The sequence below is a fragment of the Taeniopygia guttata genome, chromosome 37, assembly GCF_048771995.1.
Source record: "Taeniopygia guttata chromosome 37, bTaeGut7.mat, whole genome shotgun sequence".
NCBI lineage: Eukaryota > Metazoa > Chordata > Aves > Passeriformes > Estrildidae > Taeniopygia > Taeniopygia guttata.
Window position 1 is genome coordinate 380,683 of NC_133062.1, and position 21,437 is coordinate 402,119.

General features: G+C 46.5%; 2 protein-coding genes and 1 long non-coding RNA gene across 6 annotated transcripts in view; all 3 read right to left on the minus strand.

Annotated features, from left to right (window-relative positions):
• Positions 1-1,429: 1,429 nt before the first annotated feature.
• LOC121468874 (sulfotransferase 2B1-like) lies at positions 1,430-14,381 on the minus strand (the record flags this gene model as incomplete). Its single annotated transcript, XM_041713066.2, has 7 exons — positions 14,369-14,381; positions 9,756-9,889; positions 8,216-8,424; positions 5,922-6,048; positions 4,139-4,233; positions 3,214-3,394; positions 1,430-1,833 (listed from the first exon to the last, which is right to left on the minus strand). Coding segments are annotated over exons 2-7 (1,149 nt in total), but the record flags the coding sequence as incomplete, so codon positions are not given.
• Positions 14,382-15,625: 1,244 nt separating this feature from the next.
• PRMT1 (protein arginine methyltransferase 1) overlaps positions 15,626-21,437 on the minus strand; it is a 31,150-nt gene continuing 25,338 nt past the window's right edge. For all 4 annotated transcript variants that reach the window (XM_041713016.2, XM_041713017.2, XM_041713015.2 and 1 more), the window contains 2 exons: positions 18,498-18,619; positions 15,626-16,814 (listed from right to left, as the gene is read on the minus strand). In XM_041713016.2, the coding sequence (XP_041568950.2) occupies positions 16,731-16,814; positions 18,498-18,619 (206 nt within the window). In that variant the 3' untranslated portion in view covers positions 15,626-16,730. The remainder of the gene's footprint in view (positions 16,815-18,497; positions 18,620-21,437) is intronic.
• On the minus strand, positions 19,248-21,205 carry LOC140681602 (uncharacterized). The gene is made up of 2 exons (XR_012052650.1): positions 21,149-21,205; positions 19,248-19,280 (listed from the first exon to the last, which is right to left on the minus strand). It is a non-coding gene; the product is annotated as an uncharacterized lncRNA (long non-coding RNA).

Below are 21,437 nucleotides of genomic sequence, written 5' to 3' on the forward strand. Positions count from 1 at the left end.
GTCCTGAGGGGTTTTCTCCTGATTTTGGGGGTCCTGAGGGGTTTTCTCCTGATTTTGGGGGTCCTGAGGGGTTTTTTGGGGGGTTTCCCCCTGATTTTGGGGGTCCTGAGGGTTTTCCTGGGGGGTTTCCTCCTCATTTTGGGGGTCCTGGGGGGTTTTTTGGGTGGTTTCCCCCTGATTTTGGGGGTTCTGGGGGGTTTTTTGGGGGGTTTCCCCCTGATTTTGGGGGTCCTGAGGGGTTTTTGGGTGGTTTCCCCCTGATTTTGGGGGTCCTGGGGGGTTTTTTGGGGGGTTTCCCCCTGATTTTGGGGGTCCTGAGGGTTTTTTTGGGGGGTTTCCTCCTCATTTTGGGGGTCCTGAAGGGTTTTTTGGGGGGTTTCCTCCTGATTTTGGGGGTCCTGAGGGGTTTTTGGGGGGGTTTCCTCCTCAGTTTGGGGGTCCTGGGGGGTTTTTTGGGGGGTTTCCCCCTGATTTTGGGGGTCCTGGGGGGTTTTTTGGGGGGTTTCCCCCTCATTTTGGGGTTCCTGGGAGGTTTTTTGGGGGGTTTCCCCCTGATTTTGGGGGTCCTGAGGGGTTTTTTGGGGGGTTTTCCCCTGATTTTGGGGGTCCTGAGGGGTTTTTTGGGGGGTTTCCTCCTGATTTTGGGGGTCCTGAGGAGTTTTCTGGGGGTCCTGAGGGGTTTTCTGGGGGTCCTGGGGGGTTTTTTGGGGGGTTTCCTCCTCATTTTGGGGTTCCTGAGGGGATTTTTGGGGGTCCTCCCCCTGATTTTGGGGTTCCTGAGGGGTTTTTTGGGGGGTTTCCCCCTGATTTTGGGGGTCCTGGGGGGATTTTTGGGGGTCCTCCCCCTCATTTGGGGGGTCCTGAGGGTTTTTTTGGGGGGTTTTCTCCTGATTTTGGGGGTCCTGAGGGGTTTCCCCCTGATTTTGGGGGTCCTGAGGAGTTTCAGGGGGGTCCTGAGGGGTTTTTTTGGGGGTTTCCCCCTGATTTTGGGGGTCCTGGGGGGTTTTTTGGGGGTCTTCCTCCTCATTTTGGGGGTCCTGAGGGGGTTTCTGGGGGGTTTCCTCATCATTTTGGGGGTCCTGGGGGGTTTTTTGGGTGGTTTCCCCCTCATTTTGGGGGTCCTGAGGGTTTTTTTGGGGGTCCTCCTCCTCATTTTGGGGGTCCTGAGGTTTTATTGGGGGTCCTCCCCCTCATTTTGAGGGTCTTGAGGGTTTCTTTTGGGGGTTTCCTCCTCATTTTGGGGGTTCTGGGGAGTTTCAGGGGGGTCCTGAGGGGTTTTTTTGGGGGTTTCCCCCTGATTTTGGGGGTCCTGGGGGTTTTTCTGGGGGGTTTCCTCCTGATTTTGGGGGTCCTGAGGAGTTTCAGGGGGGTCCTGGGGGGTTTTTTGGGGGGTTTCCTCCTGATTTTGGGGTTCCTGAGGGGATTTTTGGGGGTCCTCCCCCTCATTTGGGGGGTCCTGAGGAGTTCCAGGGGGGTCCTGAGGGGTTTTTTGGGGGGTTTCCTCCTGATTTTGGGGTTCCTGGGGGGTTTTTTGGGTGGTTTCCCCCTGATTTTGGGGGTCCTGAGGGGATTTTTGGGGGGTATCCCCCTGATTTTGGGTGTCCTGAGGGGTTTTTTGGGGGGTTTCCCCCTGATTTTGGGGGTCCTGAGGGGATTTTTGGGGGGTTTCCCCCTGATTTTGGGGGTCCTGAGGGGATTTTTGGGGGTCCTCCCCCTCATTTGGGGGGTCCCAGGGGAAGGAGACCCCCAGCCCCGCCATCTGCTCCCGGTAGACGCGGTCGAAGCGCCGACTCTGCTCCGGGCTCAGGTGGTTCCGCCAGTCCCCCGAAATCCCTGCGGGAAACGGGCCGAAAATAGGGGAAATTGGGCAAAAATGGGGGGAAAGGGGAAAAAAGGGGGGGAAATGGGGAAAATGGGGGGAAATGGGGGGAAATGGGGGGAAATGGGGAAAAATGGGGGGAAAATGGGGGGAAACGGGTAAAATTGGGGGAAATGGGAAAAAAAAACGGGGAGAAAACGGGAAAAAAATGGGGAAAAATGGGGGAAAAGGGGAGAAAATGGGGAAAAAACGGGGGAAAATAGGCAAAAATGGTTAAAAATGGGGAAAAAAACGGGGAAAAAATGGGGAGAAAATGGGGGAAAATGGGGAAAAATGGGAAAAAACAGGCAAAAATGGGGAATAAATGGGGGAAAGGGGGGAAAAGGGGAAAAACGGGGAGAAAATGGGAAAAAATGGGGAAAAATGGTTAAAAATGGGAAATGGGGGAAAAGGGGGAGAAACGGGGAGAAAATGGGAAAAAATGGGGAAAAATGGGGAATAAATGGGGGGAAATGGGGGAAAGGGGGAAAAAACGGGGAGAAAATGGGAAAAAATGGGGGAAAATAGGGAATAAATGGGGGAAATGGGAAAAAATGGGGAGAGAACGGGGGAAAATGGGGAAAAATGGGGGGAAATGGGAAAAAATGGGGAGAGAACAGGGAAAACCAGGAAAATATGGGAAGAAAATGGGGGAAAATGGGGAAAAAGTGGGGAAAATGTGGGAAAATGGGAAAAAATGTGGGAAAATGGGGGGAAATGGTGGAAAATGGGGAAAAACGGGGAAATTGGAAAAAATGGGGAGAAAATTGGGGCAAATGGACAAAAGTGGGGAAAAAGGGAAAAAACGGGGAGAAAACAGGGAAAACCAGGAAAATACGGGAAGAAAATGGGGGGAAATGGGGAAAAATGGGGAAAATGGGGAAAAATGGGGGAAAATGGGGAAAAAATGGGCAAAAAGTGGGAAAAACTCCCAATGTCCCCAATGTCCCAAATCCCCCCAATCCCCCCAATGTCCCCTCAATGCCCCCAATGTCCCCAATGTCCCCAATGTCCCCAATGGCCCCAATGTCCCCAATGTCCCCAATCCCCCCAATGTCCCCAATGTCCCCAATGTCCCCAATGTCCCCAATCCCCCCGATGTCCCCAATGTCCCCAATGTCCCCAATCCCCCCAAATCCCCCCAATGTCCCCAAATGTCCCCAATGCCCCCAATGTCCCCAATGTCCCAAATCCCCCCAAATGTCCCCAATCCCCCCAATCCCCCCAATGTCCCCAATGTCCCCAATGTCCCCAATGTCCCCAAATGTCCCCAATGTCCCCAATGTCCCCAATGTCCCCAATCCCCCCAATGTCCCCAATGTCCCCAAATGTCCCCAATGTCCCCAATGTCCCACCCTTGCGCAGGAAGGGGCCGCGCCGCCGGTCCAGGATGAAGGTGGGGCTGAGGCTGAAGTTGCTCATGGGGTTGTGGCTCATGGTGACAAAGGACGCGTTGGCCACCACCGCGTCCAGCGCCGCCGGGGACAGCGGCCGGCCCAGGAAGGAGCAGAGGCGCTCCACACTGCCACGCAGGTCCTGGGGACATTGGGGACATTGGGGACATCGGGGACATTGGGGACATTGGGGACACTGGGGACATTGGGGACATTGGGGGGGTTGGGGACATTGGGGACATTGGGGGGATTGGGGACATTGGGGACATTGGGGACATTGGGGACATTGGGGACATTGGGGACATTGGGGACATTGGGGACATTGGGGGGATTGGGGACATTGGGGACATTGGGGACATTGGGGGGACATTGGGGACATTGGGGGGATTGGGGACATTGGGGACATCGGGGACATTGGGGGGATTGGGGACATTGGGGGGACATTGGGGACATTGGGGACATTGGGGACATTGGGGACATTGGGGACATTGGGGGGATTGCGGACATTGGGGACATTGAGGGGATTGGGGACATTGGGGACATTGGGGACATTGGGGACATTGGGGACATTGGGGACATTGGGGGGATTGGAGACATTGGGGGGACATTGGGGACATTGGGGACATTGGGGACATTGGGGACATTGGGGACATCGGGGACATTGGGGGACATTGGGGACATTGGGGACATTGAGGGGACATTGGGGACATTGGGGGCATTGGGGACATTGGGGACATTTGGTGTCTTTGGGGACATTTGGGGATTTCGGGGGAATTTTTGGGTTTGAGGACCCTGAGGTGACACTGGGGGTGACATTGAGGTGTCCCCAAGTGTCCCCAAATGTCCCCAATGTCCCCAAATGTCCCCAAATGTCCCCAAGTGTCACCTGCTGCAGCTCCTCGTAGCTGATCCAGAAGAAATTGTCGCGGCCGCGGAGCTGCAGCCACCCCCGGACGTGCTGGAACCAGGAGCCGAAGGGCACTGGGGACACGGGACGTGGCTGGGGACACTTGGGGACACTTGGGGACACTTGGGGACATCGCTGGGGACGCCCTGGGGGCACCTCCAACCCCAAAAACCCCGAATTCTGAGCCCAAATCCTGAATTTCTGACCCCAAATCCTGAATTTCTGACCCCAAATCCTGAATTTCTGACCCCAAATCCTGAATTTCCGACCCCAAATCCTGAATTTCCGACCCCAAATTCTGAATTTCCGACCCCAAATCCTGAATTTCCGACCCCAAATTCTGAATTTCCGGCCCCAAATCCTGAATTTCTGACCCCAAATCCTGAATTTCTGACACCAAATCCTGAATTTCTGACCCCAAATCCCCCAAATCCCCAAATTCCCCCCAAAAAACCCCAAGTTCCCCCCAGAATTCCCCAAATCTCCTCAAATTCCCCCCAAAAAACCCCAAATCTCCCCCAAAACTTCCCCATATCCCCCCAAAATGCCCAAATCTCCATCAAACTCACCAAAATTCCCCCAAAATTCCCCAAATCTCCCTAAATTCCCCAATCTCCCCCAAAATTCCCCCCAAATTCCCAAACCTCCATCAAAATCCCCAAATCTCCCCCAAAATTCCCCAAATCTCCCCCAAATTCCCCAAAATCTCCCCGTTTTTCCCCAAATCTCCCCAATTTGCCCAAAATCTCCCTGTTTTGCCCCAAATCTCCCCCAATTTCCCAAATCTCCCCCATTTCCCCCAAAATCTCCCCAATTTTCCCCAAATCTCTCCCAAAATTCCCCAAATCCCCACCAAAATGCCCAAATCTCCCTGTTTTTCCCAAAATCTCCCCAATTTTTCCCCAAAATCTCCCCAATTTTTCCCCAAATCTCCCCAAATTTCCCCCAAATCTCCACAAAATTCCCCAACCCCCCCCCAAAATTCCCCAAAAATTCCCAAATATCCTCCAAAACCCCCCAAATTCCCAAATATCCCTCAAAATCCCCAAATTCCCACCAAACCCCCCCCCAATTCCCTCAAATTTCCCCAATTTTCCCCAAAATCTCCCCCAAAATCCCCAAATATCCCCCCAACCCCCCCCCCAAATTACCCCCAAATTCCCACCAAAACCCCCCCAAATTCCCTCAAATCTCCCCAATTTCCCCAAAATCTCCCCAATTTCCCCCAAATCTCCCCAATTTTCCCAAAATCTTCCTGTTTTTCCCAAAATCTCCCCAATTTTCCCCAAATCTCCCCAATTTTGCCCCCAAAATCTGCCCGTTTTCCCCAAAATCTCCCCATTTTGCCCCAAAATCTCCCCCAAAATTCCCCAAAAATCCCCAAATATCCCCCAAAACCCCCCCAAATTCCCTCAAATTTCCCCAGTTTTCCCCAAAAATCCCCAATTTCCCCAAATCTCCCCAATTTTCCCCAAATCTCCACCAAAATTCCCCAAATCTCCCCCAAAAATCCCCAATTTCCCCCAAATCTCCCCCAAAATTCCCCAAAAATCCCCAAATATCCCCCAAACCCCCCCAAATTCCCTCAAACCTCCCCAATTTCCCCCAAATCTCCCCAAAATTCCCCAAATCTCCCCCAAAATTCCCCAAAAATCCCCCAAATATCCCCCAAAACCCCCCCAAATTCCTTCAAATCTCCCCAATTTTCCCAAAATCCTCCCAATTTTTCCCAAAATCGCCCATTTTTGCCCCGTTCCGGCACCGTCTCCGCGCAGGAACTTCTCCATGAACTCCGGGAGGCTCCCGGGGTCTTTGTAGGGCCGGAAAATCCGCGAGAAGTGGAAAAGGGACACCAGGACGTCCTTGGGGTCCCGCACCGTGTAAATCACCTGGAAAAAAAGACCAAAATTCCCAAAATTCCCAAAATCCTAAAATCTGCCGCGGCCCCGGGGCTGCCGGTACAAAAAATCCCAAAAAAATCTGAAATTTCTGAGCCAAATCCCATAAAAATCCGACATTTCTGACACAAAATCCCACAAAAATCTGACATTTCTGACCAAAATCCCATAAAAATGGGACATTTCTGACCCAAAATCTGAAATTTCTGACCCAAATCCCACAAAAATCCGACATTTCTGACCCAAATCCCACATTTCTGACCCAAATCTGACATTTCTGACCCAAATCCCAAAAAGATCCCACATTTCTGACCCAAATCCCACAAAAATGGGACATTTCTGCCCCAAATCCGACATTTCTGACCCAAATCCGACATTTCTGACCCAAAATCCCAAAAAAATCCGACATTTCTGACCCAAATCCCATAAAAATGGGACATTTCTGACCCAAATCGACATTTCTGACCCAAATCCTACAAAAATCCCACATTTCTGACCCAAAATCCCATAAAAATGGGTTATTTCTGACCCAAAATCCGACATTTCTGACCCAAATCCCATAAAAATCCCACATTTCTGACCCAAAATCCCATAAAAATGGGTTATTTCTGACCCAAAATCTGACATTTCTGACCCAAATCCCATAAAAATGGGACATTTCTGACCCAAATCCAACATTTCTGACCCAAACACCCCATTTTTCCCCCCAAATTTCCCATTTTTTCACTCAAATTTTCAAATTTTCACCCAAATTTTCCATTTTCCCCCCCAAATTTCCTATTTTTCTCCCCTAAAAGCCCCATTTTTTCACCAAAAAATCCAATTTTTTCACCCAAACCCCCCATTTTTTCACCCAAAAATCCCATTTCCCCCCCTAAAACGCCATTTTTTTCCACACAAAAACCTCCAAAAAAAATCCCATTTTCCCCCGTAAAATCCCCATTTTTTCACCTAAATTTCCCATTTTTTCACCCGAATTCCCCATTTTTCCCTCACAAACCCCCAAGTCCCTCCCTTGAAATCCCCATTCTTTCCACGCAAAAACCTCATTATTTTATCAAATAACTGTCATGTTTTCCCCCTAAAAATCCCATTTTTTCACCTAAACCCCAACCCCCCATTTTTTCACCCAAATTTTTCCCCCAAACTCCAATTTCCCATTTTCCCCTCACAAAGCCCCGAGTCCCTCCCTTGAAATCCCCATTTTCCCCCTACAAAACCCTCCAAAAAAACGACATTTTTCCCTGTAAAACCCCCATTTTTCCCTCTAAAAACCCCATTTTCCCCCCCAAAAACCTCATTTTCCCCCCTAAAAATCCCATTTTTTCAACTAAAAACCTCATTTTTTCACCTAAAAACCCCATTCTTTCCACAGAAAACCCTCCAAAAAAATGACATCTTCCCCTCTAAAACCCCCATTTTGCCCCCTAAGAACCCCATTTTTTCCATGAGAAAACCTCCAAAAAATTGACATTTTTCCCCGTAAAAACGTCATTTTTTCACCTAGAAACTTCATTTTTTCACCGAAATTTTCCGATTTTTTTTCCCCATCCCAAATTTCGGAATGTTTTTTCCCCACCTTGGCCTTGGAATTAAAGAACGCCCTCGGGAATAGCGGCGCGGGCAGGTGGGAGCTGAGGATCCGCGGCCGCGCGTTGATCCGGGCTGGTTTTAACACCCAAAACCCTCCAAAAAACCCCATTTTCCCCCTAAAAACCCTTTTTCTCACCTAAAACCCCCAATTTGTCACCTAAAAACCCCATTTTTCCTCCTAAAACCACAATTTTTTTCACCCAAATTTCCCATTTTTTCACCCAAAACCCCTGATTTTTCCCCCTCAAAACCCCATTCTTTCCACTCAAAATCCTCCAAAAAATCGTCATTTTTCCCTCTAAAAACCCCATTTTTTCACCTAAAAACTTCATTTTTTCACCCAAATTTCCCATTTTCCCTCACAAAACCCTCAAAAAAATTCCATTTCCCCCCCTAAAACCCCCATTTTTTCCACGGAAAAACCTCCAAAAAAATCCCATTTTTCCCTCTAAAACCCCCATTTTTCCCTCTAAAAACCTCATTTTTTCACCTAGAAACTTCATTTTTTCACCCAAAAATCCCGATTTTTTTCCCCAACCCCAAATTTTGGAATGTTTTCCCCCACCTTGGCCTTGGAACTGAAGAACGCCCTCGGGAACAGCGGCGCGGGCAGGTGGGAACTCAGGATTCTCGGTCTCGCGTTGATCCGGGCGCGGCGCAGCCCCGGGAGCGTCTCCAGCCACGGGCCGCGCTCCCAGCTGGGCACGGAACGGCACCAGGAGGGGTCACCCCCACGCAGGATCAGGCTCAGGATCTCCAGCATCCACACCGTCCCTGAAAAATGGGAATTTTGGGAATTTTGGGAAATTTTGGGAATTTTTCCCCCTTTATTTGGGGGATTTATGGCGATTTTTGGTGATTTTATGGCGATTTTTTGGGATTTTTTAGTGATTTTTTGGGGTATTTGGGGTCCCCGTCCCGCAGGATCAGGCTCAGGATCTCCAGCATCCACACCGTTCCTGAAAAACGGGAATTTTGGGAATTTTCCCCCTTTTTTTTGGGAATTTCTGTGATTTTTTGGCGAGTTTTGGTGATTTTTATGGCCATTTTATGGTGATTTTCCCATGGGTTTTGGGGTATTTGGGGTCACCCCCACGGAGGATCAGGCTCAGGATCTCCAGCATCCACACCGTCCCTGAAAAATGGGAATTTTGGGAATTTAGGGAATTTTTAGGGAATTTTTAGGGAATTTTTAGGGATTTTTCCCATTTTTTTGGGAATTTCCGTGATTTTTTTGGGATTTTTGGTGATTTTCCCATGAGTTTTGGGGTATTTGGGGTCCCCGTCCCGCAGGATCAGGCTCAGGATCTCCGGCATCCACACCGTCCCTAAAAAACCCAAATTCGGGAATTTCTGGAATTTTTTTTTTGGAATTTTCCCCAAATCCGGGTTTTTTCCCCCGAATCTGTCAGGATTTCGGGGCACCTCTCACTGTTTCTCCCCCATAATTTCTGGATTTTTCCCCCTGTAATTTCTGGATTTCTCCCCCATAATTTTTGGATTTTCCCCCCCAAACTCCAGGATTTGCCCCGAAATTCCGGGATTTTCCCAAATTCCCGCTTTTTCACCCCAAATCTGACCGGATTTCGGGGCACCTCCCACTCTTTTTCCCCCGTAATTTTTGGATTTTTCCCCTTTAATTTTTGAATTTTCCCCCCAAATTCTGCGATTTTCCCCCCCAAATTCCGTGATTTTTGCCCCCAAACTCCAGGATTTCCCCCAAAATTCCGTGATTTTCCCAAATTCCCACGTTTTTGCCCCAAATCTGACCGGATTTTTGGGCACCTCCCACTCTTTTTCCCCCGTAATTTTTGGATTTTTCCCCTTTAATTTTTGGATTTTTCCCCCATAATATTTGGATTTTTGCCCCATAATTCCAGGATTTCCCCCCAAATTCCGGGATTTTCCCAAATTCCCACGTTTTCACCTCAAATCTGACCAGATTTTGGGGCACCTCCCACTCTTTTTCCCCCATAATTTTTCAATTTTCCCCCAAATTCTGCAATTTTACCCCCAAATTCCGTGATTTTTCCCCCCAAATTCGGGGATTTCCCCCCAAATTCCGTGATTTTCCCAAAATCCGTGTTTTTCGCCCCAAATCTGACCGGATTTCTGGTAGGTGACGTTGAAGACGTCGTCGTCCTCCACGGGGAATTCTCGGGCGGCCTCGAGGCCCCGGGGGGAGTAAAGGAGCCCCGGGAACGTCACCCCCCGGTGCTGGAAGTACCCGCACGACATCCTGGAATTCCGAAAATATGGCCCAAAATCTGTAAGGAATTCCCGAAAATCCGTCCCGAAATCATCCCAAAAATCCCCATCGAAATCTGCCCAAAAATCCCCTTTAAAATCTGCCTGGAATTCCCGAAAATCCGTCCCAAATCCGCCCGGAATTCCTGAAAATCTGTCCCGAAAGACACAAGGAATTCCCAAAAATCTGTCCCAAAATCCAAATGGAATTCCAAAAAATCCGTCCCCAAATCCGTCCCCAAATCCGTCCCAAAATCCGCAAGGAATTACCGAAAATCCGTCCCAAATCCGTCCCCAAATCCGCCCAAAAATCCCCATTGAAATCAGCCCGGAAATCCCAAAAATCCGTCCCAAAATCTGCTCCTCCCACCGCACGACATCCTGGAATCCCAAAATACGGCAAAAATCCATAAGGAATTCCTAAAAATCTGTCCCGAAATCCGCCCAAAAATCCCCATCGAAATCCACCCAGAAATCCCCATTGAAATCTGCCCAGAAATCCCAAAAATCCCCATCGAAATCTGCCCGGAATTCCCCAAAATCCGTCCCCAAAATCCGCCCGGAATTCCCAAAAATCCAACCCAAAATCCGTCCCAAAATCCGCAAGGAATTCCCGAAAATCCGTCCCAAAATCCATCCGGAATTCCCAAAAATCTGTCCCCAAATCCGTCCCCAAATCCGTCCTAAATCCACCCGGAATTCCTGAAAATCCATCCCCAAATCCAACCGGAATTCCCAAAAATCCGTCCCAAAATCCGTCCCAAAAATCCCCATCGAAATCATCCCAAAAATCCCCGTCGAAATCTGCCCGGAATTCCCAAAAATCCATCCCCAAAATCCGTCCCAAAATCCGCACGGAATTCCCAAAAATCCGTTCTAAAATCCAAACGGAATTCCCGAAAATCCGTCCCCAAATCCACCCAAAAATTCCCATCGAAATCTGCCCAGAAATCCTGAAAATGCAGCCCAAAATCTGCTCCTCCCCCCGCACGACATCCTGGAATCCCGAAAATACGGCAAAAATCCGTAAGGAATTCCCGAAAATCTGTCCCAAAATCCGTCCCAAAATCCATCCCAAAATTCATCCCAAAATTCATCCCAAAATCCACACGGAATTCCCGAAAATCTGTCCCAAATCAACCCAAAAATCCCCATCGAAATCTGCCCGGAAATCCTGAAAATCCATCCCAAAATCCAAATGGAATTCCCGAAAATCCGTTCCCAAATCCACCCAAAAATCCGCATTGAAATCTGCCCAAAAATCCCAAAAATCCCCATTGAAATCTGCCCAGAAATCCCGAAAATCCGTCCTTAAATCCGCATGGAATTCCCAAAATCCGTCCCGAAATCCGTCCCAAATCCGTCCCCAAATCCGCCCAAAAATCCCCATCGAAATCTGCCCAGAAATCCCAAAAATCCGTCCCAAATCCGCACAGAATTCCCAAAATCCCCATAGAAATCTGCCTGGAATTCCCCCAAATCCGTCCTCAAATCTGCAAGAAATTCCCAAAAATCCGTCCCGAAATCCAAACTGAATTCCCCAAAATCCGTCCCCAAAATCTGCACGGAATTCCCAAAAATCCGTCCCAAAATCCGTCCCAAAATCCGCAAGGAATTCCCGAAAATCCGTCCCAAAATCCATCCGGAATTCCCAAAAATCTGTCCCCAAATCCGTCCCCAAATCCGTCCTAAATCCACCCGGAATTCCTGAAAATCCATCCCCAAATCCAACCGGAATTCCCAAAAATCCGTCCCAAAATCCGTCCCAAAAATCCCCATCGAAATCATCCCAAAAATCCCCGTCGAAATCTGCCCGGAATTCCCAAAAATCCATCCCCAAAATCCGTCCCAAAATCCGCACGGAATTCCCAAAAATCCGTTCTAAAATCCAAACGGAATTCCCGAAAATCCGTCCCCAAATCCACCCAAAAATTCCCATCGAAATCTGCCCAGAAATCCTGAAAATGCAGCCCAAAATCTGCTCCTCCCCCCGCACGACATCCTGGAATCCCGAAAATACGGCAAAAATCCGTAAGGAATTCCCGAAAATCTGTCCCAAAATCCGTCCCAAAATCCATCCCAAAATTCATCCCAAAATTCATCCCAAAATCCACACGGAATTCCCGAAAATCTGTCCCAAATCAACCCAAAAATCCCCATCGAAATCTGCCCGGAAATCCTGAAAATCCATCCCAAAATCCAAATGGAATTCCCGAAAATCCGTTCCCAAATCCACCCAAAAATCCGCATTGAAATCTGCCCAAAAATCCCAAAAATCCCCATTGAAATCTGCCCAGAAATCCCGAAAATCCGTCCTTAAATCCGCATGGAATTCCCAAAATCCGTCCCGAAATCCGTCCCAAATCCGTCCCCAAATCCGCCCAAAAATCCCCATCGAAATCTGCCCAGAAATCCCAAAAATCCGTCCCAAATCCGCACAGAATTCCCAAAATCCCCATAGAAATCTGCCTGGAATTCCCCCAAATCCGTCCTCAAATCTGCAAGAAATTCCCAAAAATCCGTCCCGAAATCCAAACTGAATTCCCCAAAATCCGTCCCCAAAATCTGCACGGAATTCCCAAAAATCCGTCCCAAAATCCACCAAAAAATCCTCATCAAAATTAGCCTGGAATTACCAAAAATCCCCATCGAAATCTGCCCAGAATTCCCGAAAATCCGTCCCGAATCCGCACAGAATTCCCAAAATCTGTCCCCAAAATCCGCAGGGAATTCCCCAAAATCCATCCCAAAATCTGTAAGGAATTCCCAAAATCCGTCCCCAAATCCACCCAAAAATCCCCATTGAAATCCACCCAGAATTCCCGAAAATCCGTCCCAAAATCTGCTCCTCCCCCCGCACGACATCCTGGAATCCCGAAAATACGGCCAAAATCCGTAAGGAATTCCTGAAAATACACCCCGAAATCTGTCCCAAAATCCGTCCCCAAATCCGCCCAAAAATCCCCATCAAAATCTGCCTGGAACTCCCAAAAATCCGTACCTAAATCCATCCTGAAATCCACCCGGAATTCCCAAAAATCCCCATCAAAATCTGCCCGGAATTCCCGAAAATCCATCCCCAAATCCGCAGGGAATTACCAAAAATCCATCCCCAAATCCAAATGAAATTCCCGAAAATCCGCCCCAAAATCCAAACAGAATTCCCGAAAATCCATCCTGAAATCTGCCTGGAATTCCCAAAAATTCATCCCCAAATCCACAGGGAATTCCCGAAATTCTGCCCAGAATTTTCCAAAATCTGCCCCAAAAATTCCCCCCAAACCTCCCCAAAATCCCAAAAAAACTTCCTCAAAATCCGCCCCAAAATCCCCCCAAAATCCCAAAAATTCCCCCAAAATTCCCCCCAAATCCCAAAAATTTCCCCAAATGCCCCCGGGGGGCCCCGAGGACACGAAAGGATACGAAAATTTGGGATTTTGGGATAATTTGGGGATTTTTTGGGATAATTTTGGGATTTTTTTGGGAGAATTTGGGATAATTTTGGGATTTTTGGGAAGATTTTGGGATAATTTCGGGATTTTTGGGGAGATTTTGGGATAAATTTAGGATTTCTTTGGAGATTTTAGGATAATTTTGGGATTTTGCAGAGGTTTTTTGGGAATTTGTTCGTTTTATTTTATGATTTTTTTCCTTTGGTAAATCTGGAAAATTTTGGGATTTTTTTTTTTTTAATTTTGTTTTTTTTGGGGAAGATTTGGGGAGAATTTGGGGCCCTTTTGAGATTTTTAAAATCTTTTTTCGGGTGGGGATTTAGGGAAATTTTAGGTTTTTTTTCTTTGAGGATCTTTTTAATTTTTCAAATTTAAATTTAAATTCTGGGAATTTTTTTGGTGCTTATTTTGAATTTTCTATTTTTTTTGGTGAGGATTTGGGGAAATTTTTAGTTTTGAAATTTTTTTGTTGGGATCTTTTTCATTTTTAAAATTAAAATTCAAATCCCAGAATTTTTTTTGGTGCTTATTTTGCATTTTCCATTTCCCCGGTCGGGAATTTAGGGAAATTTTCCCTTTTTTTTTCTTTTTTCCCCCATTTTTAAAAAAATTCCATTTAAATCTTAATTTTTTCCTAATTTTTTTTGGCAATTTTTAAAAAATTCCTCATTTTTTTACAAAATTCCTGCGGGGGAAATTTTCTCATTTTTGGGGTGTTTTTCTGTCCATTAAAAAATTAAAAATTCAGATTTTTTTCAGGGGTGGGGGAGGGGCGGGGGGGATTTTAAGAGTGGGGGAGGGGCGGGGGGGGGTTTAAAGGGTGGGGGAGGGGCAGGGAAGGTTTTTAGGGGTGGGGGAGGGGCTGAGGTTTTTTTTTTGGGGGTTTTATGGGTGGGGGAGGGGCGGGGGGTGTTCAGAGGTGGGGGAGGGGTCCCACAACACCCCCCGCCCCTCCCCCACCCCCCGAACCCCCCAAAAATCCCCCAAAAATCCCCCCCCGCCCCTCCCCCACCCCTCACCTGCCGCCGCCGCCGCCGCCGCACCTGAGCCCGTGGGGGGGTGGGGGAGGGGCGGGCGGGGTCAGGAGCGGCCCCTCCCCCACCCCAACCCCTCCCCCACCCGCCCCTCCCCCACCCGCCCCTCCCCCACCCCGGACCCCACCCGCCCCTCCCCCACCCGCCCCTCCCCCTCCCCGGCCCCGCCCGCCCCTCCCCCACCCCCGCATGACGTAACCCCCCCCCCAAACCGGTTCTGCCCCTCCCCCACCCCCTCCCCCGAAGCCATTTTGGGGTTCCCCTCCCTCCCCTCCCCAACCCCCCCAAAAAATTTGGGAACCCAAAAAAAATTCCCGCCCCTCCCCCACCCCCCAAATTTTGGATCCCCCCCCCAAAATTTTGACCCCTCCCCCCCCCAAATTTTGGATCCCCCCCCAAAATTTTAGGGACCCCCTCCCAAATTTTTGATCCCTCCCCCCCAAATTTTTGATCCCTCCCCCCCAAATTTTAGGACCCCCTCCCCCAAATTTTAGGGTCCCCTCCAAATTTTTCACCCCTCCCCCCCCCAAATTTTATGGACTCCCCCCCCAAATTTTTGACCCCTCCCCCCCAAATTTTGGATCCCCCCCCCCAAATTTTTAAGGGACCCCCCCCATTTTTTCCCCTCCCCCCCCCAAATTTTGACCCCTCCCCCCCCCAAATTTTAGGGACCCCCCCCCCAAAATTTGGGCCCATTTCCAATTTTGGACCCCCCAAAATTTTAGGGACCCCCTCCCAAAATTTTTGACCCCTCCCCTCTCAAATTTTGGATTCCCCCCCCCCAGAATTTTAGGGACCCCCCCCAATTTTGGGCCCTTCTCCAATTTTGGACCCCCCCAAAATTTTAGGAACCCCCCAAATTTTTCCCCTCCCCCCCCCAAATTTTGGTTTCCCCCCCCCAAATTTTGGATTTCCCCCCCCAATTTTTGGCCCCTCCTCCCCCAAATTTTAGGGACCCCCCCCTCAAATTTGGGCCCTTCACCAATTTTGGATCCCCCCCCAAATTTTAGGGACCACCCCCCCAAATTTTGGATCCCCCCCCCCAAATTTTTTCCCCTCCCCCCCCCGATTTTTTGGGAGCTTTTTCCAAAATTTTCAACACCAAAAAAAAAAAAAAAAAAAAAAAATTGGGGGAATTTTGGGGCCCCCCCCCGGGTGACACCGACCTCTCCCCCCCCAAAAAAATTTTGGGACCCCCCCCCCAAAATTTTGGGACCCCAAAAAGTGGAGGCGGAGCCCCTCCCCCTTTATTTGCTTTTATTTGATATAAAAACATAAGTTACAAAGGGGGGGGAGGGGCGGCCCCGACCCCCCAAAATCGGGGGGGGGGGAACCCCAAAATTTCCCCTCCCCCACCCCAAAATTTCCCCTCCCCCACCCCAAAATTCCGCGGGGGGAGGGGAGGGAAAAACGGCCCAAAAAACCCCAAAATTTGGGATGGGGGAGGGGAAAAAATGGGAATTTCCGGAATTTTTTTTTGGGGGGGGGTCGAGGTGAGGACCCCAAATTTTGGGGAAAAAAAAAAATTTAGGGATTCCCAAAATCCCAAAAAAAATTTAGGGAAAAATCCCGAAAATTTGGGAAAAAAGGAAAAAAAAATACAAAATTTGGGGGTTGTCAAAAGGGGAAAAAAAAAACCCCAAAAATTGGGGAACAAAATGGGGCAAAACCGTCAAAATTTGGGGAAAAAAAAATCAAAAATTTGGGTGTCAAATAAGGAAAAAACCCAAAAATTTTGGGTCAAATAAAAAGGAAAAAAATCCCAAAATTTGGGGGTCACGAAGTGGGGGAAACACCCCAAATTTAGGGGTCAAATCCCAAAAAATCGGGTCCCAAAATGAGGAAAAACCCCCAAAATTTGGGGTTCCCAAATGGGGGAAAAAAGAAAAATTTTGGGGTCCCAAAATGAACAAAAAACTCCAAAATTTGGGATCCCAAAATGGGGAAAAAACCCCAAAATTTGGGGTCAGGAGACAATTTTGGGGTCCCAAAATTAAGGGAAAAACCCCAAAAATTCGAGTCCCAAATTGAGGGAAAACCCCCCAAAATTCGCGGTCCCAAAATTGGGAAAACCCCAAAAATTTGGAGCTGAAAACAGAAAAACAAAAAAACCCCAAAACCCCAAAAATTCGGGTCCCAAATTGGGGAAAAAAACCCAATTTTTGGGATTTTGTCGCCCCCATGTGGTGAAGGACGGGAACTGCAGCGGCCCCAATTTTGGGGTTTTTTTTTGATTTTTTGGGTTTTTTTTGGGGTTTTTTGGGGGATTTTTTTGGGGTTTTTTTTGGGATTTTTTGGGGGCGGGTTTGGGGCGTTTTTGGGGTGAATTCCGCGGATTTTGGGGTCCCTAACGCATGCGGTAGTCGGTGGAACAGGAGAGTTCACAGAGCTGCCCCTTGAAGTCCAGGTCGATGGTGAAGTCCAGGTCGCGCTTTTGGGGTAAAAAATTGGGATTTTGGGTCATCCAGAAATGCACAGAAATCCCCCAAATCCCCCGGACTGAAAATCACCCCCAAAATCACCGAATTTACCCCAAAATTCCACCAAAATATCCCCGAACTAAACCCCCCAAATCCCAATCAAAACCCCAAAAATGCCTCAAAATTGAAAATCCTCCCCCAAAATCCCAAATTTGACCCCAAAATCCTCTCAAAATCCTCCCATTTATCCCAAAATGTCCCTATAATCCCCAAATTTACCCCAAATTTACTTCAGGTGTCCCCCAGCCCAAGTTTTGGTTCCTAAATCCCAATTTTGGGTCTGAAACCCCAATTTTGGGTCTCCAAACCCCAATTTTGGATTTCAAACCCCAATTTTGGGTCAGAATCCCCCAATTTTGGGTCTCCAAACCCCAATTTTGGGTCAGAATGTCCCAATTTTGGGTCAGAATCCCCCAATTCTGGGTCTCCAAACCCCAATTTTGGGTCTCCAAACCCCAATTTTGGGTCAGAACCCCCCAAATTTGGATCTCAAACCCCAAATTGGGTCAGAACTCCCCAAATTTTGGGTCAGAACTTCCCAATTTGGGTCAGAACTCCCCAATTTTGGGTCAGAACTTCCCAATTTTGGGTCAGAACTCCCCAATTTTGGGTCAGAACTTCCCAATTTTGGCTCCTCAAATCCCTGTTTCAGGTCTCAACCCCAAATTTTGGGTCTCAACCCCCCAATTTTGGGTCAGAACTCCCAAATTTTGGATCCCAAACACCAATTTTGGATCTCAAACCCCAATTTTGGGTCTTCAAACCCCAATTTTGGGTCAGAATCCCCCAATTTTGGGTCCCCAAATCCCAATTTTGGGTTTCCAAACCCCGATTTTGGGTCCCCAAACCCCAATTTTGGGTTTCCAAACCCCAATTTTGGGTCAGAACCCCAATTTTGGGTCTCCAACCCCAATTTTGGATCTCCAACCTCAATTTTGGATCTCAACCCGCAATTTTGGGTCTCCAAACCCCAATTTTGGATCCCAAAATCTCAATTTTGGATCTCAAACCCCAATTTTGGGTCAGAATCCCCCAAATTTGGATCCCAAACCCCAATTTTGGATCCCAAACCCCATTTTTGGGTCAGAAGCCCCAAATTTTGGGTCTAAAACCCCAAATTTTGGATCTCAAACCCCAATTTTGGATCCCAAACCCCAATTTTGGATCTCAAACCCCAAATTTGGATCTCCAAACCCCAAATTTGGATCTCAAACACCAATTTTTGGTCAGAACCTCCAAATTTTGGATCCCAAACACCAATTTTGGGTCTCCAAACCCCAATTTTGGGTCTCCAAACTCCAATTATGGGTCAGAATGTCCCAATTTTGGGTCAGAATGTCCCAATTTTGGGTCAGAATGTCCCAAATTTTGGGTCAGAATCCCCCAATTTTGGGTCAGAACCCCCAATTTTGGGTCTCCAAACCCAAAACTCGCCATAACCCAAAATTTAAATGGAAAAAAACCCCCAAAAACCCCTGAAAAAAACCCAAAAACCCCCAAAAACTCCCAAAAAACTCCAAAAATTTAAATGGAAAAAAAAAAACCCAAAAAACCTCAGAAAAAACTCCAAAAAACCCCCAAAACTCCCCAAAAACCCCCAAAAATCCCCAAATCCGAGGTCGGGGGCGCCTCACGTTGTTTTTGGCGTTGGGTTTCATGGTGATGGTGCCGAAAATTTCCTCTCCGCTCTTCACCGTCAGGTACTCCTCCATGTAGAACACGGTTTGTTTCCAGTGCGTGTACGGCGACTCGGGGCCTGGAAAATCACCCAAAATCAGCCAAATTCACCCCAAAAATCAACCCAAAATTACCTCCAAATCAGGGGAACCCACCCTGCCTTTTATCCCTTTTTTTTAGTTTTTTACACTGAGTTTTTAGCATTTTTTTCTTATTTTTTAGCTATTTTTTTCTGATTTTTTTGCTATTTTTTTTCTGATTTTTTAGCTATTTTTTTCTGATTTTTTACCTATTTTTTCTGATTTTTTCGCATTTTATTCTGAAGTTTTTGGCAATTTTTTCTGATTTTTTGGCTATTTTTTTTCTGAGTTATTTTCATTTTTTTCTGATTTTTTAGCATTTTTTTCTGATTTTTTAGCTATTTTTTCCTGATTTTTTAGTTATTTTTTCTGATTTTTTAGCTATTTTTTCGGATTTTTTAGCATTTTTTCTCATTTTTTAGCTATTTTTCTCTGAAATTTTTTCTGATTTTTTTCTGATTTTTTAGCTATTTTTTTCTGAATTTTAGCTATTTTTTGAGCTATTTCCTCCCCAATTTTTGCTGGTTTTTTTCAGTATTTTTTTCAGCATTTTTAATCCCTTTTCCCCTGATTTTTTCACTTTTTCCCCCCATTTTTCGGCTGTTTTTCCCTCCATGTAGAACACGGTTTGTTTCCAGTGCGTGTACGGCGACTCGGGGCCTGGAAAATCGCCCAAAATCAGCCAAATTCACCCCAAAATCAACCCCAAAATCAGGGAAAACCGCCCTGCTTTTTACTCTGAATTTTAGCATTTTTTTCTGATTTTTTAGCTATTTTTTTCTGAATTTTTAGCATTTTTTTCCTAATTTTTAGCTATTTTTTTCTGATTTTTTAGCTTTTTTTTTTATTTTTTAGCAATTTTTTTCTGAGTTTTTTTCATTTTTTTCTGAATTTTTAGCAAATTTTTTTCTGATTATTTAGCTATTTTTTTCTGATTTTTTCGCATTTTTTTCTGATTTTTTCAGCTATTTTTTCTGAATTTTTTAGCATTTTTCTCTGATTTTTTAGCATTTTTTCTGATTTTGAGCTATTTTTTCTGAATTTTTTAGCTTTTTTTTCTGATTTTTTGAGCTATTTTTTACCCCTTTTACTCCCATTTTCTGCTATTTTTTTCAGCATTTTTTAATCTCTTTTTCCCTGATATTTTTTCTTTTTTTTTCCCTTTTTCCTCCCTTTTCAGCGGTTTTTCCCTTAAAAAAACCCCAAAACCCCCAAAAAAACCCCAAAACCCCCCAAAAAAGACCCAAAAAACCCACCAAAAATTTCATCAAAATGCCCAAAACAACGCTCAAAAAATTCCCAAAAAATCCCAAATTTCCCAAATTGCCCAAAATTTGCGTTTTTTGCCCCAAATTACTGGTGGAGAAGCCGGTTCTCTTGTGGCAGGACCTGAAATCGATGTTGAAGTGGGACAGAAAAACCCCAAAAAAATCCCAAAAAATCCCCTAAAAACCACCCAAAAAATCCCAAAAAATTCCCAAAAATCCCAAATTGCCCAAAATTTGCGTTTTTTGCCCCAAATTACTGGTGGAGAAGCCGGTTCTCTTGTGGCAGTGTCTGAACTCGATGTTGAAGTGGGACAGAAAAATCCCCAAAAAACCCCAAAAAATCCCAAAAAAGCCCCTAAAAACCCCCAAAAAAATCCCCAAAAATTCCCAAATTTCCCAAATTGCCCAAAATTTGCGTTTTTTGCCCCAAATTACTGGTGGAGAAGCCGCTTCTCTTGTGGCAGCGCGTGAACTCGATGTTGAAATAGGACAGAAAAATCCCCAAAAAATCCCCAAAAAAAACCCTAAAATCCCCTCAAAAAAATCCGAAAAAATTCCCAAAAATCCCAAATTGCCCAAAATTTGCGTTTTTTGCCCCAAATTACTGGTGGAGAAGCCGGTTCTCTTGTGGCAGTGTCTGAACTCGATGTTGAAATGGGACAGAAAAATCCCCAAAAAAATCCCCAAAAAATCCCCAAAAAAACCCCTAAAAAATCCCCAAAAATTCCCAAAAATCCCAAATTGCCCAAAATTTGCGTTTTTTGCCCCAAATTACTGGTGGAGAAGCCGCTGGGCTTGTGGCAGTGCCTGAACTCGATGTTGAAATGGGACAGAAAAATCCCAAAAAAACCCCCAAAAAAACCACCAAAAAAATCCCAAAAAATTCCCAAAAATCCCAAACTGCCCAAAATTTGCGTTTTTTGCCCCAAATTACTGGTGGAGAAGCCGGTTCTCTTGTGGCAGCGCGTGAACTCGATGTTGAAATGAGACAGAAAAACCCCCAAAAAACCACAAAAAAACCCCTAAAAACCCACAAAAAAATCCCAAAAAATTCCCAAAAATCCCAAATTGCCCAAAATTTGCGTTTTTTGCCCCAAATTACTGGTGGAGAAGCCGGTTCTCTTGTGGCAGCGCGTGAACTCGATGTTGAAGTGGGACAGAAAAATCCCCAAAAAATCCCCTAAAAACCACCAAAAAAATCCCAAAAAATTCCCAAAAATCCCAAATTGCCCAAAATTTGCGTTTTTTGCCCCAAATTACTGGTGGAGAAGCCGGTTCTCTTGTGGCAGCGCGTGAACTCGATGTTGAAATAGGACAGAAAAACCCCAAAAAATCACTAAAAAATCACAAAAAACCCCCTAAAAACCCCTAAAAAAATCCCAAAAAATTCCCAAAAATCCCAAATTGCCCAAAATTTGCGTTTTTTGCCCCAAATTACTGGTGGAGAAGCCGGTTCTCTTGTGGCAGCGCGTGAACTCGATGTTGAAGTGGGACTGAAAAATCCCAAAAAATCCCCAAAAAATCCCCTAAAAGCCACCCAAAAAATCCC